Source organism: Schistocerca americana, chromosome 2 (genome assembly GCF_021461395.2).
Source record: "Schistocerca americana isolate TAMUIC-IGC-003095 chromosome 2, iqSchAmer2.1, whole genome shotgun sequence".
Lineage (NCBI taxonomy): Eukaryota > Metazoa > Arthropoda > Insecta > Orthoptera > Acrididae > Schistocerca > Schistocerca americana.
The window spans coordinates 404,910,835-404,926,981 of NC_060120.1; the positions used below are offsets into that span (position 1 = coordinate 404,910,835).

The 16,147-nt window shown below is 42.2% G+C and overlaps 1 protein-coding gene across 1 annotated transcript in view; it reads left to right on the plus strand.

Moving 5' to 3' along the window:
* LOC124594052 (cubilin-like) overlaps positions 1-16,147 on the plus strand; it is a 390,054-nt gene that overhangs the window by 311,246 nt on the left and 62,661 nt on the right. Inside the window, exon 6 of the mRNA XM_047132402.1 lies at positions 1,675-1,887. Coding sequence (XP_046988358.1) covers positions 1,675-1,887 — 213 coding nt within the window. The remainder of the gene's footprint in view (positions 1-1,674; positions 1,888-16,147) is intronic.

The following is a 16,147-nucleotide window of genomic DNA, read 5'->3' on the forward strand; positions in this document are numbered from 1 at the left end:
AAGACACTGAATTAGATGTGCACATTTTTTAGTATCATTCCACTGATTACGCCACCGTCTGAGGTTATTAGGTACCAGTTTCTTCCCGTGCAATATTTATTCATCAGTTCGGTGTTTATCGCTATGTTTAGTATTGAAGAAAATGCCCGCAACAGCTGCTATTTTTCTTTTTATTTTAAACCAAGACCGGTTTCTGCCACAAAGGCCATTATTTACTGGCATCTACATGATATGAAACAGCGGAGTATGACAGAATTAATCAAGTGATAGCAATACGCATCATCAACAACAATTCAAATACACAAATGTTTAAAACAGTTCGTCTACACAATTCAGATAATCAATGAACTAACATAATATAGTGTGAACTAGTCTATTATTAAAATGGATATGTGTTATATAAATTAAATAAAGTTGAAAGACTTGTTAACAAACATGAGGAAACACCATGGTGACGTAAATACTGTAACAAGTAGTCACAGTTTAGTAAATCGACATATTTCTCTTGAACTTGCAAGTTAGGTGTCGTGGGTGGGCACATGACGACTGTGGAGGTCAGGAGTGATACTTTAATACGGGAGAAGCAAGTTAGAAGTAGGGCCAGTACGGGGTGGGTAGGTGATTAGGCAAATGGAAATTATGAGACAAAAGACGATAAAATTGTTTGAAAATAAAATTAGAACGGAAGTTCGATTTAAATGACTGACAGAGGTGCACAATGACAAGACGAGAAAAAAAGTTAAAGTATTATTACGAAACGAGAAAGTACAGCAGATGACGCTCAGAGACGCTATGATGGTCTGGGAAACAACGATAGTAAAGTAACAAAGGACATTTATGGCGCAAACACTATGTTAACATGACATGTTGCGATAAGGAACTTAGCATGGCATGCTGTTTACGATAAATGGGTCTGTGCAAAGAGATATAATAGGGTAAAATTAATTAGCTTATAACACATCGAAACTATTCCGAAAGGAATTAAAATTAACAATGTTTTTGAGGTTTTTTTTCTTTCGTTAAGAATATCACTGTTACTATGGTGCACATGACTGTAGACTTTTGTTTCCTCAAAATTGCTCATACGGGTACTTTTTTACAATTTATGCGTAATTATTATATTATTGGCAGTATTAGTGACCATGTGTCGTTTTGAAATTAAGTGAGACAAAAATCTAGATTTAACTTCTGCATTCTTACTCGTTACTTACGTATGTTCTTTGAATCTATTTTCAAAATTTCTGCCTGTTTGGCCAATATAAAAGGCGTTGCAGTCGGTGTAGCAGGTATTTTTGATTCGACGTTGTGTGCAGGTAGCTGACCTAGTGTGTTTTCGGCTTTGAATGCAATTCTTACACTATAACTGGTTAACAATGTTCTGAGTTTATTAGAAACGTTGCCATAAAAGGGAATTGAGATGAATTTATATCTTTACGGCCACATCGTCAGTAACTACATAGTCTCTGTGTCGAAGTACAGTTAAGAATTACATCTCTTGTCAACTACGGAGAAATGAGAGCCGTTTTCATATCAGTTCGGCGCAGTATATTGTGGTTTGCTGATCACTGCTTGGAAAACGTCTTTCATTGCTGTGAATTGGTTGTTCAAATTTTTCGCATTTGCTTCATCCTGTCACTAGCTTAATAATGTGATTTACAAGTGCCTCCTGTGCAGTTTCAGGATAAACCGCATCGAAGCGCCCATCCAGCCTTATGAAGGTGACTGCGGGGAGTCGCTGACGCTGTACGACGCTGCATGGGCGGACGACGCGCGCATCATCAAGACTTTCTGCGACACCTTCTCCAGGGCCATGGAGAAGCACGACTTCGTCTCCACCGGGAACGCGCTCTTTGTGCGCTTCGAAAGCAAGACTGGCAGCTATTCTGGGTGAGCGACAAGAGTAGCTTCTTTCAGAGCAGAGCAGGTGCATATCAGTTTATATGACATTATTGTAGCGGTGAGGTACCCCAGTTAGCGGCTCCCCATTTATTTACATTTGTAGTATTTACACCTTTAGATATTCACAAGTATATTAACAGTTAGAAATAAAACAACGATAAACTGTCAGTTAGATAAACAGAAGGAAAAGTCAAAGATTAATGTCCTGGTTTTGCAAGCACTCACTTATTTTAAACATGAAAGTATTTATTCCAGGGTGCAATCCTGAGCGATATGTGGCACTGCGTGCGCCATCTCGCTGCAGCCACACTTTGGAGAGTCTTCCAACTATAAAGAGTATCCGCTGTACTCCCTGTCCCACATCTGACTGCCAGCCGCGGTGGCCGAGCGGTTCTAGAAGCTTCAGTCTGGAACCGCGCGACCGCTACGGTCGCAGTTTAGAATCCTGCCTCGGGCATGGATTTCTGTGATGTCCTTAGTTAGTTTTAAGTAGTTCTAAGTTCTAGGGGACTGATGACCTCAAATGTTAGGTCGCACAGTCCTCAGAGCCATTTGAACCATTTTTGAACCACATCTGGCTCTATCTGCGCCACGTAACACGAGGAAGATTCAAGACGAGGAGTTCTGTAGTTTTATTTCTAATTCACAATAAGCCTTTCTTGGGAGAAGATGACTACTCCACAGGATTGACTGCACTGTCGAAGGTAATCATTATGGTTCTCTTCGCTGATTGACAGTATTTCAATGGAATTCAGGGACCTTTCTATATGATTTAATTTCCATAACGGAGCTATATATGCGGTTGCTTAGCACTGGGTGTAAGCAGAAGTGTACTAGATGCAATGTGCATGGGTGCCGAAACTGAACATCCACTAGGTAACTGTGGGAACTTTTCGGCCAAATAAGTTGGAAAGAACTCAACTGACGATTACCCTAAGCCAGTGCTAAGACGACATTTTAGTTTAGCTTGTCTCGTAACAACATCAACGCATTAGATGTACACTGTTTCGCTAGGAGAATATTAACTCTTTCTAACGAAGGGTAGAAGAGTGGCTATTACCATTGTTGCCTTTGTTGATCAGCATTCTGACGCAAGTTATTAATTTCACTGCAAGAAATAGAAATTTACACACATTATAAAAACGAGCCTCTAGCTTTACTGGGCGAGCAACTTGATTTTAGGGAAAAATATTTCTTTGATCTTTTTGAAGACTTGTTATAATTTTGCTGCTCTTTCGTTTTTTCACCAGTCTATGTTTCAGAGTACCTTCTTTCTATACAAATAATGCCGACTTGTAATTTCGTCATTAGCATTTTTCTATGATTCATGATTTTATAGTTTCTTTATATTTTCCCCTGTTGTTATGTTAATATTCTCGATGTTCTGTTCCCAACCACCACCCCCCCCTCCCCCCTTTTCTCTTTAGAAAGTGTTTTTTTCACTAACAGTCTCTTTTTAACGGATTTTGTATCATTTGATGTTGAATGGGTTGTTCCTGCATCCCCATTACTTTACACAATATATCTATCATATGAATTAAAACCATTTCTTGTCTAACACGAGCTGTAATGGAGCCTTGTATATCTAAAACCTTATGCTGCCCTTTGTGCCTATGTTTCCTTCCTACATAACAGGCAAGATTACTTGTTAACTAACGCCCCATGTTTCGCTATTCTGCCATTCATATTACTATGAATAATCCCTAACGACTATTATATTCACTACTATATTTTCTATTTATATTGATGTATCACATCTATAGAGGACTCCGTTTTTACGGCAAACCTTAACGTTTACATATATCGTCTTTGCTCCCATTACAGCACTCTGTGGCAGCTTTTCAGAATGTCGCATCGATATTGGACGCCGTTTCTACGTCCATATAGATTACCTTTGCTAATAGCTTCTCTCTATCGCTATAGCAACCTTTGACAGGTATTCCACATATCTTTGCCAACAGAACGTATATTACGGAACGGATAACGGCGGGCAGCCTAGACTACTTTATTTTAAGCTAATTATTTACTACAGTTTATATTTTTTGACGAATAGCTATTTCATAGAAATTTTACAATGTATTTTACCTATAACTCTTCTTCAAATCTTAGTAATATACACAATTGTAATACATTTTATGCTAATAGTACGCACTGTGCTTCTGATTGGCTAACACTGCTGTCATACACAGGACGGTGAGTTGGACTAGTGCTATTTAAGACCACTCCTGGCCCATCCATTTAGCAGTTAGTTCAACGTCGTGGATCGACGCAGCCTGCTCCATGGAAGTCCACCTGCCGTTCTGGGTGTATGTAGTTCGTAATCTTACTTTAGTGTATATAAGTTACTGTAAGGATCCCTCTATCTGTACGTGTGTTTTTAAGAGTCGAAGATGATCCTTAAGGATTGAAACCGGTCACTCTGATTAAAAGAAATTTGCGATTAATACTGTTTTTTAATTATCAGAATAGTATCGGTTCACCATCCTGAGCGGGACTGCAGTGTTGTGGTGTCACGCAGCAGCGAAGGGATAACTGGGGACACGGCTAATGCTCCCCAGTGACTTAGGCGGCCATGATTGGCTGAGTATGCAACTCTAAGCACAGGCCCATCGGAAGGAGGGCTCTCTGTGTGTTTCGTCAGGCAATGACCTGTCAGCATGGAGCTGCTGTTTTAGCAAAGTGGTCACAGTGCTGACACAGGAACAACGCCAGGTGGTGCATGGATGTCAGAAAGCTCGTGGCATCAAACAGCTGGCCTGCCTCCATTACTCAGCGAGACAACTCACTGGGCAGGTGAGATCCCTCGCGAAAATGATGACACTGTCCTGTGTCTGCAGAGGGAAAATTGTGGACAGTGACAGCGTGTGTCCACATTCGGCAAAGAAGGACGACAATGTTTGCCCTGTTCAGACAGTAATGGCTGGGCAGCTGGAAAGCCCTGGTTCGAACTCCATTCCGCAAGGAAGACGACTAGTAGCTGTAGACAGTCACCCAGAGGGATCCTCTCCGGTGAAAAGGCGCCAGTCTGTAGCTGATGACGGAGTCTGTCTGGGGCAGTATGCTGTTTCACCTTGGATGATATAGGGGCATAGACCTCCCACTGAAACAAATGGCTGGCAGTGACCACATAATACATAATTCCTGCATGAATTTGGTAATATATATAAGAGGCAGTTTGGTTAGTGTTTCTGAAACGGCAGTGTTCATGACCACTAAGTCATAACAGGCAGAAGTTGCCAGGCGTAACTGTTGGGTAATCATGACATCATTTGCCCTAGCTTTTCTGTCATTTCAGTACTCTACACGCTCTGACAGTGTTGTAAACTGTAGCATTTCCTACTTTTCAGAGGTCCAGTAAGGTGTCTACTGCAGTTCCAGCTTCCCGAATACACGTTAATGCGCACTGAATCTATGTTCTTGCTCTAGCATGCCTAGTTACTGAGGCGTCTTGTGTTATCCTCCAAATGACGTCGTTTTGTTGAGTCAGCCACAAGAGTAATTCGCTACTCCAGGTGGAGCTGTGGCGCAGCAACTAAATGCAGTTGTATGTGAAGATAATAATCATCATATTTTAATTGGTCAATTAATTCCCAAATAAAATGTTACATGATTGGTAGTTTTCTTAAGGTAATTCAGAGAACCTAAATCTCTTATCTTAGACCTGTCACAAAATGCATACCTCAATACTGAATATGATATTAATTTCGCAGTGCTGCTATGAAAGAGCAGAGTCCCGAATGGTGGTGAGAAACGTAACAGGCAGTGCTTAAAACATGAAAAAATACGGTATAATTTCACAAACTTTCACTGCAGTAGGAAACACTAACAAATTGTGCATGCCGTATACTGGGCAAGGGCGTTTTCCTTCTAGTTATTGTTTAAAGAGTTTTGATTGTTCACCATTTAACATTCTACTGTATTATGTGTCGACTGTAATATTCCGAAAATGATTGTTTTATCTCTATCGAAGTACCTACGATGGGTCATTGTACAGCATGTCGATATTTTCAGCCAAATATCGTTGTGATACGAGAGAGAGATCGGGTCGACAGAATGGATATGTTTGGAGAGGGTTGGCAGTTACGATAAATGATTGACAAGCGTGGGTTAAGATGTTTCTACGACCTCTGTTATTATGTTGTGTTACATAGTTCCGAAAGATGCATCATTCCTTGTAGACTGGTTGGTCGATCCGTATTGATACACCAAAAACAGGTCAAATTCAGTCCTGTGTCGTCACGAATACGTCGACACATGGATGCCCCTGTCTGCCGTCCTGTCACGTCTCTACATTGACTTTGACCTATCATCCTGCGCTGTGTCAATACAACTGACCGGCACGTACGCAACCCATTACTGACATAACTTAAGGCAATGGTGGAGGCCAACAAGGCTCCTTGATTCCCGTTTTATACGAATCCGTTTGGTGTACCGACCTGTCGTATTAATTCGGAAGAGTACTGATTTCCAACGTCATAGGACTCAATACTGAAAGCACCCAGTGAGGTTGCATCATGCCCAGGTGTCGTATTTACTTCACGGTCTAAAGACAGATCTCACTTAACATCTCATTATTAGGAGGGCGTGCTGGGAAGTGCGCCAAAGAATTTTTTAAATTGGAAACTCTTAAATCTTTTCAAATGAAAGAAACTTTATTAACATTCTACATGTTTATTCTTCAAGATTACGGCTTTTTATTTTGTCAACATAGTCGTCCCGGCGGCGAGCGCCACTCTCACAGAGACCATTTGTTGATACCATCACTGTAAAATGTTTGACTTTATTGACAGAGTCGCAATTTCACCTATACATGTACAGCTTCATCTGTGCCAAAGTGGAGTCTTGGAAAAGCACTCCGTCTTCAGGCCACAAGTGGCCCATCTGGACCATCCGACCGCCGTGTCATGCTCATATGAGGATGCGGATAGGAGGGGTTCTTTAATTTTTGGAAATTGGTGAAACTGGGATGAGGGCCGGTCGGGACTGATTGATGACTACTGTGATCTTAAGCCTTCAGATCTTGCAGCGCCCCTGTTTGATATGGCTCTGTCGTGCTGGAGGAGAGAGGGCTATGCGTGTGCACGAACGCTTCGAATTCGAAGCTCGATTACTGCACACTGTTTCTCGCCCACCGCCATATTTACGTTACACGCCGCCATGTTACACACTATAATTCGGAGCCCTCTAGCAGCAGAGGGATACAGCTTGCGTCAGCGAATTGGAAAAGTCAATCAAGCAATGTGCGTGACATGCAGCCGGCAATGAGAACAGAATAAAAAATTCGCAGTCATTATTTTTCAGAACACTCTCATATGATACTGTTGCGTTGTTTATCTCGCGTTCTGGATAATATGAAACAGGAAACAGATTTGTTCTTCATTACTTGCTTTGTCTATCCACTTTCATAACAAGCAATTTGTAAGTGAAAGAAGAATACTTTTACAATAAATATGCAAGGAAACATTTAGTGAAGGGTATTATCCATTACTCATTTCAATATTGAGTGAAGTACCGTTCCTACTTTTATTAATTTAATTTTGGGAAGTGCTCCTTTATGAGGAATGTCTTGTTTATTTATCACAATGAGTTCTTCATTTCACATATAGGAGATAATCCTTTTACAAGCAGATAGCACGTTTTTTTACCACGTTCCAGAAACAAAATGAGGACCGCAAATCTGAAATCAGCTCAGCAGTGATTTTAATGCAGGGCAGAATGAAGGTCAGCATCGGCCGTAACATCATCTGTCTTTGTTATTGCATTGCAACTCCAGATTTCAGCTGTTTGGACCAACGTTTGTACATGCGGATGTCGTATCTTAATGTGTGCCGTAATGATTACTTCATTCTACATGAATGCTTACAGCACACTGGTCACAGCTGCACTGTCAGCTGAAATCTAAATTTTGCAGTGCAATAAAGCAAGACTGATGACATTACGGCGAATGCTGGCCTTCGTTCTATCTTGGATTACATCACGGTCGTGGAGCACAGTCGTTCCCTTGAAATAGAACATAATGTGAGCTTTTAATTCTTTTCAGGTCTGCTGAAATGGTGTGTCACTTTCATTACTTTTCAGTACATTTTATGTGCTTCGCTCAAACGTTTGCGCTTTATCATGCGTGCGTTTTCTGAACTGTACGACTGTCTTCTCAAGAAAATATTACTACCATTTATTTTCATTCTCATCCAAACATGAAAGTATGCTTGTTTTTTTTCTGTAAAGCAGATACACATCACAGTATTTTCTTTGAAGGCAAGGATGAGTCATATTTGGCCCGATTATTGAAAACTCGAGTTGGTACTATACTGACATTTCTGATAATATAACATCACTTGAGATATTTTTCCCAAGATACAGTCTCTCGTAGCGCTGTGATGTCCACTCGAAAAGACATTTTAACTCAAAAATTTACTCCTTTATTAATTACACTCAATATTTTGTAAAATAAATGAGCGTAATGTATTGCAGAGTATACCGATAATTTCCAGAACACGAAAAGTTTTTCTTCTCTGTTAACACAGACGGTCTCAAACACTGTGCCGTTATTCACAAGTCTGTCCTTCTCGATCAGAAAATGAGGGTACCTGGCTAGCAGATTCTTCATTTATGAACTGAAAGTGGAGCTTGCTGCAAGAGAGATGAAGTACTATTCGCACTCGGAAAGAGAATTCATTAAATGCACTAGCTAACAATACCCGTAAATGGAATGAAAGCTGTACCAGTACAAAGAGACTGAATTCAGAAGAGTCGCTGCTCGTGAAATATTTTATTTACGCTGCTCGATAACACCATAAATTATCAGAACATTCTGATAACGCGTTAATGAAATCCCGTGCGCCACAGATACTTTTTATCAGGTGGCACGCGGTATGCGTTTCATTTAAAGCCCTAATATCTTTCCTTTATTATATGGATTCCAGTTATCGAGCGAGTCCTGTTAGATTTTCGGCGAAAAAGCTTCACACTAACAGACTCTTCAAAGCTATTTCGCTTGCTTGATCAGCCCTGTAACAGCCAAAAATATCAGGTGACGTGAGGCACTGAAGCTACCCACCGTCTGTTCGAGTTTCGCAACAGGTCAGTTTTAAAGTAATACGAAAGAGCTGCCCCCGTTGCTGCTTGGAATTGAGCAGAAGGACTGCAGTGATACAACTGGGAATATGAATATAAAGGGTCAACTTTCGTATCCACACGCTCTTAATTTATGTTTCCCATAATATTAGTGTTTTCTTTCCTTCTTACGTTCCCTACTAAAACAGATCAACTTCAATCCAATTCTATGTTTCCTACAATGTCAAAACAGTTTAGCAAATCTATTTCAGGAAATCTGTATTTCATCTTGTTGCATGATGCTCAGTTAAAATGTCTGTGTAATATTCGACAGATATTCTATAATTTAAAAGTACACCCGTCTTCGACAGTAAATAAATGTGTTACAGATCTGTATCTGTGTACAGTAAATTTCTTCGTATCCCCACGAGATGTTTCCACATTTGATACAACTACGATAAACGATACTGGGCAGACAGACTCTCATTGCAGTATATGCTGTCGCACTTTCCTCCTATTTAACAGGTGTTCTTCGGAAATTTGACAAGTAGTGTATCAGTTATAGCCGAATCAGATGACCAATAGCGGCCTTGGAAACAAATGTGAAAAAATTCTTTCATTTAGCATCGGACATTAGCAATGGATCACAGAGTTGTGCACTGCACCTCAAATCTCACCAGGTGGAGGCACGGCATCGACTAACCAATTTCGATGTAGGTTCTCGAGTTCAGTTCTGCTACTGCCTACTGTAGCCTTAGCGTATTAGAGCGGTTGATCATGAAACGCTGTATTCTTCTGGTGACGGTTACTGACACCGCTCGTATGAGTAACAGACAGCTACAGTTTCCGTAGCCAAATAAACTTCCTGTAACAGTTTAACCTGATGGCATTTGTCACTGTATTTTTTGCTTCGTATACGCTCTACATACGTCGTCTAGCGCCACTGATCTCCCAGCACAAAACCTTAGTGCCACCTAGACAGATAAACACTAGCATGCTAGTCTCACACAGTCATCATACAATATGATGAAAGTCATTACGACAATAATTTAATACACAATGTGCTTTGAATTCTTATTAATTTTATATTGTTTGCCTCTAAGAGCAATGGAAAGAATTATGACACCTCCAGAAGAAGAGCCGATGCATTCACAAGGCGGGATAAGGATAAGAAACTGCCAAAAAATGAACTGTAGTATACTCAAAACAGACGTATAGTAATAGGAGGAACATAGGCACTGGATCATGAATGAATTGATAAACACAGGTTCAAAAGAGAAACGTTGACAAATTTCTTATATTACTCATGTATTATATTTACGATATCAGTATCCCTTTAAGTTTTTTACAGCAGTACATTAGTCATTATTTTTATGTCGAAACCTTCGGATTATTAAAAGAGATTCAGTCTGGCGCTTCCATGTCCCTTTAGCTTGTTATGTGGGATTGCTGAAGTTTTGTTTCAGAAGGAGTTACGATCGACAATTTTACCTTTTCTAACGAACGACTTTTTACTACACATAACTTGGTAATATATCTCTGGCCATCTATGCGCTGTATTATACTGCATGGGGATCGATTGGATTAAAAGTACCAATTGGTACTCAGTTTATGGTTGTTCACAAACCTCCTACAGATGATAAATTTTTCTGCACTGAAAATGCAAATAACTTTTTCATAGAAACATAGTTCGGCGATGAGCGGAAATTATTGTTAATAGAACTGAAAGACTCTGAAATCTATGGAACTTGCGGTGTCACTGAACTTTTAGTTTCATCTCTGTACTTTGTGCATTTTTCCTGTCGCCCGTTACTCAATTAAGCGTATGTTTTCCATTTCCAGTTTTTTGCAATTTACAAGTTACACTAAAATGGATGGCACAAAAGGTTGCTTTTATTACCGTTTAAAATTACTCTCTCTCTCTCTCTCTCTGGTTCGGTGACATCTTATTTTCGTTCCTTTTCTACATTCACCAAAGAAGTTTCACATAAATAGTTACTTCCCTAGGACGTTGATTATTGAAAAGTTTATAAGGTAATTTTGATTATTGTGAAAAATAACAAATTTTTGTATAATATCCACACAAATATTCATAAACAGATAAATTCCATGAATTACAGTACACCAGTCATCGTAGCTCCACCCAAAATATGGGTGTATTTTGCTGTTTGATATTAGGTTGCTCTTTCCTCACCGGACCATACGACAAATATCTCCTACTCTTTCAGGTGAAGCTTCACTTCTTTACAAGTCTTGCAAAGAGACCGGAATGTGTATTTCAATCTGCAGTATAGATTAGGTTGCAATAAAACCTTTATGACTTACTTAAATTACTTGCCGTACAGTAACATTTTCTCGGAACGTCTCTCTCGGGTCCATCCCCGCTGGCCACCGTACCACGCATGGTGGCATTAGCATTCGCTACTAGGGACCTCAAATTCTCGCTCCATTTCGTAGCACTTGGCAAAACGTTATGCCAAGTTATTTAATCGAAGCGGTTCCCTATTCATATGGGCTAACTTATATTTTTCTTCATTTCAGGCAGGCTGCCGTATGTCACACGACACGGATATTTTCTCTAAGTCATCCAGTATCTTCCTACAAACACTCTCTTGACCGTTCAAAACACCGTTATTAGCGAACACTCGCTGATTGCTGTTTACTCTACAAGTCAGATCGTTTACGTAAACAGAGAACAAGAGTGTCCTATCACATTTCTCTGAGGCGCTCCTGACGATACCCTTGTCTCTGATAATCACCCGCAGTCCGGGATATCGTACTGAATTCTGTCAATGGAGCTACTCACTTACCTGCTCGGATCTTCGTAGGCCGTCTGTATAGGGGACTGGGTCAAACACTTTTCGGGTATCTAGGAGTATGGAACCTGCTTCTTGCACTGCATTCAAAGTTTTCAAAATATATGGGAAAAGGGTAAACTGAGATTCACGAGAGTAAAGCTTTCTCATTCCGTGCTGACTTACGAACATACACTCCTGGAAATTGAAATAAGAACACCGTGAATTCATTGTCCCAGGAAGGGGAAACTTTATTGACACATTCCTGGGGTCAGATACATCACATGATCACACTGACAGAACCACAGGCACATAGACACAGGCAACAGAGCATGCACAATGTCGGCACTAGTACAGTGTATATCCACCTTTCGCAGCAATGCAGGCTGATATTCTCCCATGGAGACGATCGTAGAGATGCTGGATGTAGTCCTGTGGAACGGCTTGCCATGCCATTTCCACCTGGCGCCTCAGTTGGACCAGCGTTCGTGCTGGACGTGCAGACCGCGTGAGACGACGCTTCATCCAGTCCCAAACATGCTCAATGGAGGACAGATCCGGAGATCTTGCTGGCCAGGGTAGTTGACTTACACCTTCTAGAGCACGTTGGGTGGCACGGGATACATGCGGACGTGCATTGTCCTGTTGGAACAGCAAGTTCCCTTGCCGGTCTAGGAATGGTAGAACGATGGGTTCGATGACGGTTTGGATGTACCGTGCACTATTCAGTGTCCCCTCGACGATCACCAGTGGTGTACGGCCAGTGTAGGAGATCGCTCCCCACACCATGATGCCGGGTGTTGGCCCTGTGTGCCTCGGTCGTATGCAGTCCTGATTGTGGCGCTCACCTGCACGGCGCCAAACACGCATACGACCATCATTGGCACCAAGGCAGAAGCGACTCTCATCGCTGAAAACGACACGTCTCCATTCGTCCCTCCATTCACGCCTGTCGCGACACCACTGGAGGCGGGCTGCACGATGTTGGGGCGTGAGCGGAAGACAGCCTGACGGTGTGCGGGACCGTAGCCCAGCTTCATGGAGACGGTTGCGAATGGTCCTCGCCGATACCCCAGGAGCAACAGTGTCCCTAATTTGCTGGGAAGTGGCGGTGCGGTCCCCTACGGCACTGCGTAGGATCCTACGGTCTTGGCGTGCATCCGTGCGTCGCTGCGGTCCGGTCCCAGGTCGACGGGCACGTGCACCTTCCGCCGACCACTGGCGACAACATCGATGTACTGTGGAGACCTCACGCCCCACGTGTTGAGCAATTCGGCGGTACGTCCACCCGGCCTCCCGCATGCCCACTATACGCTCTCGCTCAAAGTCCGTCAACTGCACATACGGTTCACGTCCACGCTGTCGCGGCATGCTACCAGTGTTAAAGACTGCGATGGAGCTCCGTATGCCACGGCAAACTGGCTGACACTGACGGCGGCGGTGCACAAATGCTGCGCAGCTAGCGCCATTCGACGGCCAACACCGCGGTTCCTGGTGTGTCCGCTGTGCCGTGCGTATGATCATTGCTTGTACAGCCCTCTCGCAGTGTCCGGAGCAAGTATGGTGGGTCTGACACACCGGTGTCAATGTGTTCTTTTTTCCATTTCCAGGAGTGTAATTATTTCTGCCTCAAGGTAGTTTATTAAACACTGAAGCACCAAAGAAACTGGTATAGGTATGCTTATGCAAATACAGAGATACATAAACAGGCAGATGCGCAGTTATTAGATCGGTTACTGCTGCTACAAAAGCATGTTATCAAGATTTAAATGAGTTTGAAGGGGTGTTGCAGTTGGCGTATGAGCAATGGGACACAACATATCCGAGGTAGCGATAAGTGAGGATTTTTCCATACGACTATTTCACGAGTGTACCGCGAATATCCGGAACCTGGTAAAACATTAAATCTCAGACATCGCTGCTGCCGGAAAAGGATCCTGCAAGGACGGAATCATCGACGACTAAAGATAATCGTTGAACGTGACAGAACACCAACCCTTCCGCGAATTGCTGCAGATTTCAAAGGTGGTCCATCACAGAACGTCAGCGTGCAAACCATTCAACGAAACATCATCGATATGGGCTTTCGGAGCCGAAGGCCCACTCGTGTACCCTTGATGACTGCATGACACAGAGCTTTACACCTCGCCTAGGCCCGTCAACAGGGACATTGGACTGTTGACGACTGGAAACATGTTGCCTGATCGATCGAGTCTCCTTTCAGATTGTATCAAGTGCGTGGACGTGTACAGGTATGGAGACACCCATGCACCCTGCATGTCAGCAGGGGACTGTTCAAGCTGACGAAAGCTCTGAAATGGTGTAGGGCTTGTGCACTTACAGTGATATGGGAGACCTGATATGTCTAGATACGAGTCTGACAGATGTGACAGGTTACACGTAAGCATCCTGTCTGACCACTTGCATCCATTCATGTTCATCGTGCATTCCGACCGTCTTGGTAATTCCAGCAGGGCAATACGGCATCCCACACGTCCCGAATTGCTACAGATTGGCTCTAGAAACACTCTTCTGAGTTTAAACACTTCCGCTGGCCACCAATCTCACCATACATGAACATTATTGAGCATGTCTGCGATGCCTTGCAATCTGCTGTCTGTCCGGAACAGATCTCCACCCCCAAGTACCCTTACGGTTTTATGGACCGCACTGTAGTCAGTTCTCTCTAGCACTACTTTAGACATTAATCGAGTCCATCCTACGTCGTGTTGCGGCACTTCTGCGTGCTCATGGTGGCCCTGCACGATATTAGACAGGTGTACCAATTTCTTTGGCTCTACAGTGTATTCGAATATGCTCAAGAGTTCCCCAGCTAACCGATGTTAAAGATGCTAGTTACTTACTGGTGCGTTCTTTACCGTTTTTTTACAGTTGCTTGAGACTTTGTACTGGGCCAGAGATTTGCGACAATTGCAAGCTAATTAAGAGGCCAGTGACGAAAGATACTCTCTGTAAAACCGAACTGCAGTTCCATGCAGACCTGTTGACTTTTACAACACGTTTAGTTGCTTCTCAGCGGCAGTTTTGCCTGTACCCCCATATTCTGTTTTTGTTGAGCGATGCTATGTTTGTATTATTTTGCGCGTGATATTTTTTGAACATTAACTTTAAAACTTCAGCTTTTCTTTTCCTATTTTCTATTGGCACACCAGGCTTGTCGACAGGCGACTGGATAGGATTCCTCGGCTACCTTACTAATTTTACGTAGGACCAGAATTTTGTTATCTTCTCTCCAAGGTTTTTCACTGAGAAATGAGGGTAGAAGTTGTATAATTTTCATATCGATCTTTTTATAGACGCACAAATTTCAACTAACTTTCGAGTGCCAGCATTCCCCTTCTTTTTCTAACAGAAAGTGCTACATCTGTGCTTCTTCAGCGATTTTCGATTTTTTTTGTTGAACCGTAGTGGGTCTTTTCGTTCTTTAATCTACCTACTTGGCACATACGTGTCCAGAGCGCTTTATAAAATTAGTTTAATCTCTGCCCATAATTACTTTACGCTCATCTGATCGGAACTAATTTATGTGCATGCGTTATCTAAGTAGCAGGCGAAAAATTGGTTATTTTGATGACTTTGTTTGCACACGGGTTCAGGGCCACGATATTTTTTTGGAATGAAAACATTGTCCGTTACGGGCAATAAAATTTTCTGTTTGTTCGCTACTGGCCAGTTTCGGCTTTGTAGTCATTACCAAACGAAATCCGGATAACATCTCTCCAAAAAGTTGCAGAAGATGTGATAGACGAATCAACAGCCAACAGAAAATAAACTGAAATTTGCACGGGTACTAATGGACATGTTTTCTTTTGAGTAAGTTCCCAGTTGCTCTTCCCGGCACAAAAGCTGATAGATTGATTAACTTTGGTATCCATCTCTGCTCATGATCGCTAATTCATGATTATACTGACACTGTCCGATAAGGTCAGGCCTGCTTGTAGCTACATGGTATAAAATATGAGGGTAGCAACTTTAATAGTGGCAACTATTTATTTACAGCTCGTACAAAATAGATACGTGTTTCAAAGTTTTACTGACCTTCAGAGTAGTCACAAGCATTGTGTATAACCGTTGCCAGGGATGTGGAAGTCGTAGGATACTCTTAGCAGTGCCAGTTATGTTGACAGCTCGAGCGGCGCTGTCTATTGCACGACGGATTTGTACCAGTTCTAAAGGGAATGCAGTGAAGTGTTTCCTTCAGCTTTGAAATCGGGATGAAGTAACGAGGGCTTAAGTCAGGGGAGAGCAGTAGGTGGTATGCAACTTAGCAGCCCCGCCAGACAAACAAATCAGTAGTAACAAATTGCACTGTACGAGCTTGATCATTGTCCTGCAAAATGATGGTCAGGTCCTGCAGAGAATGTCATCACTTCTGTCTC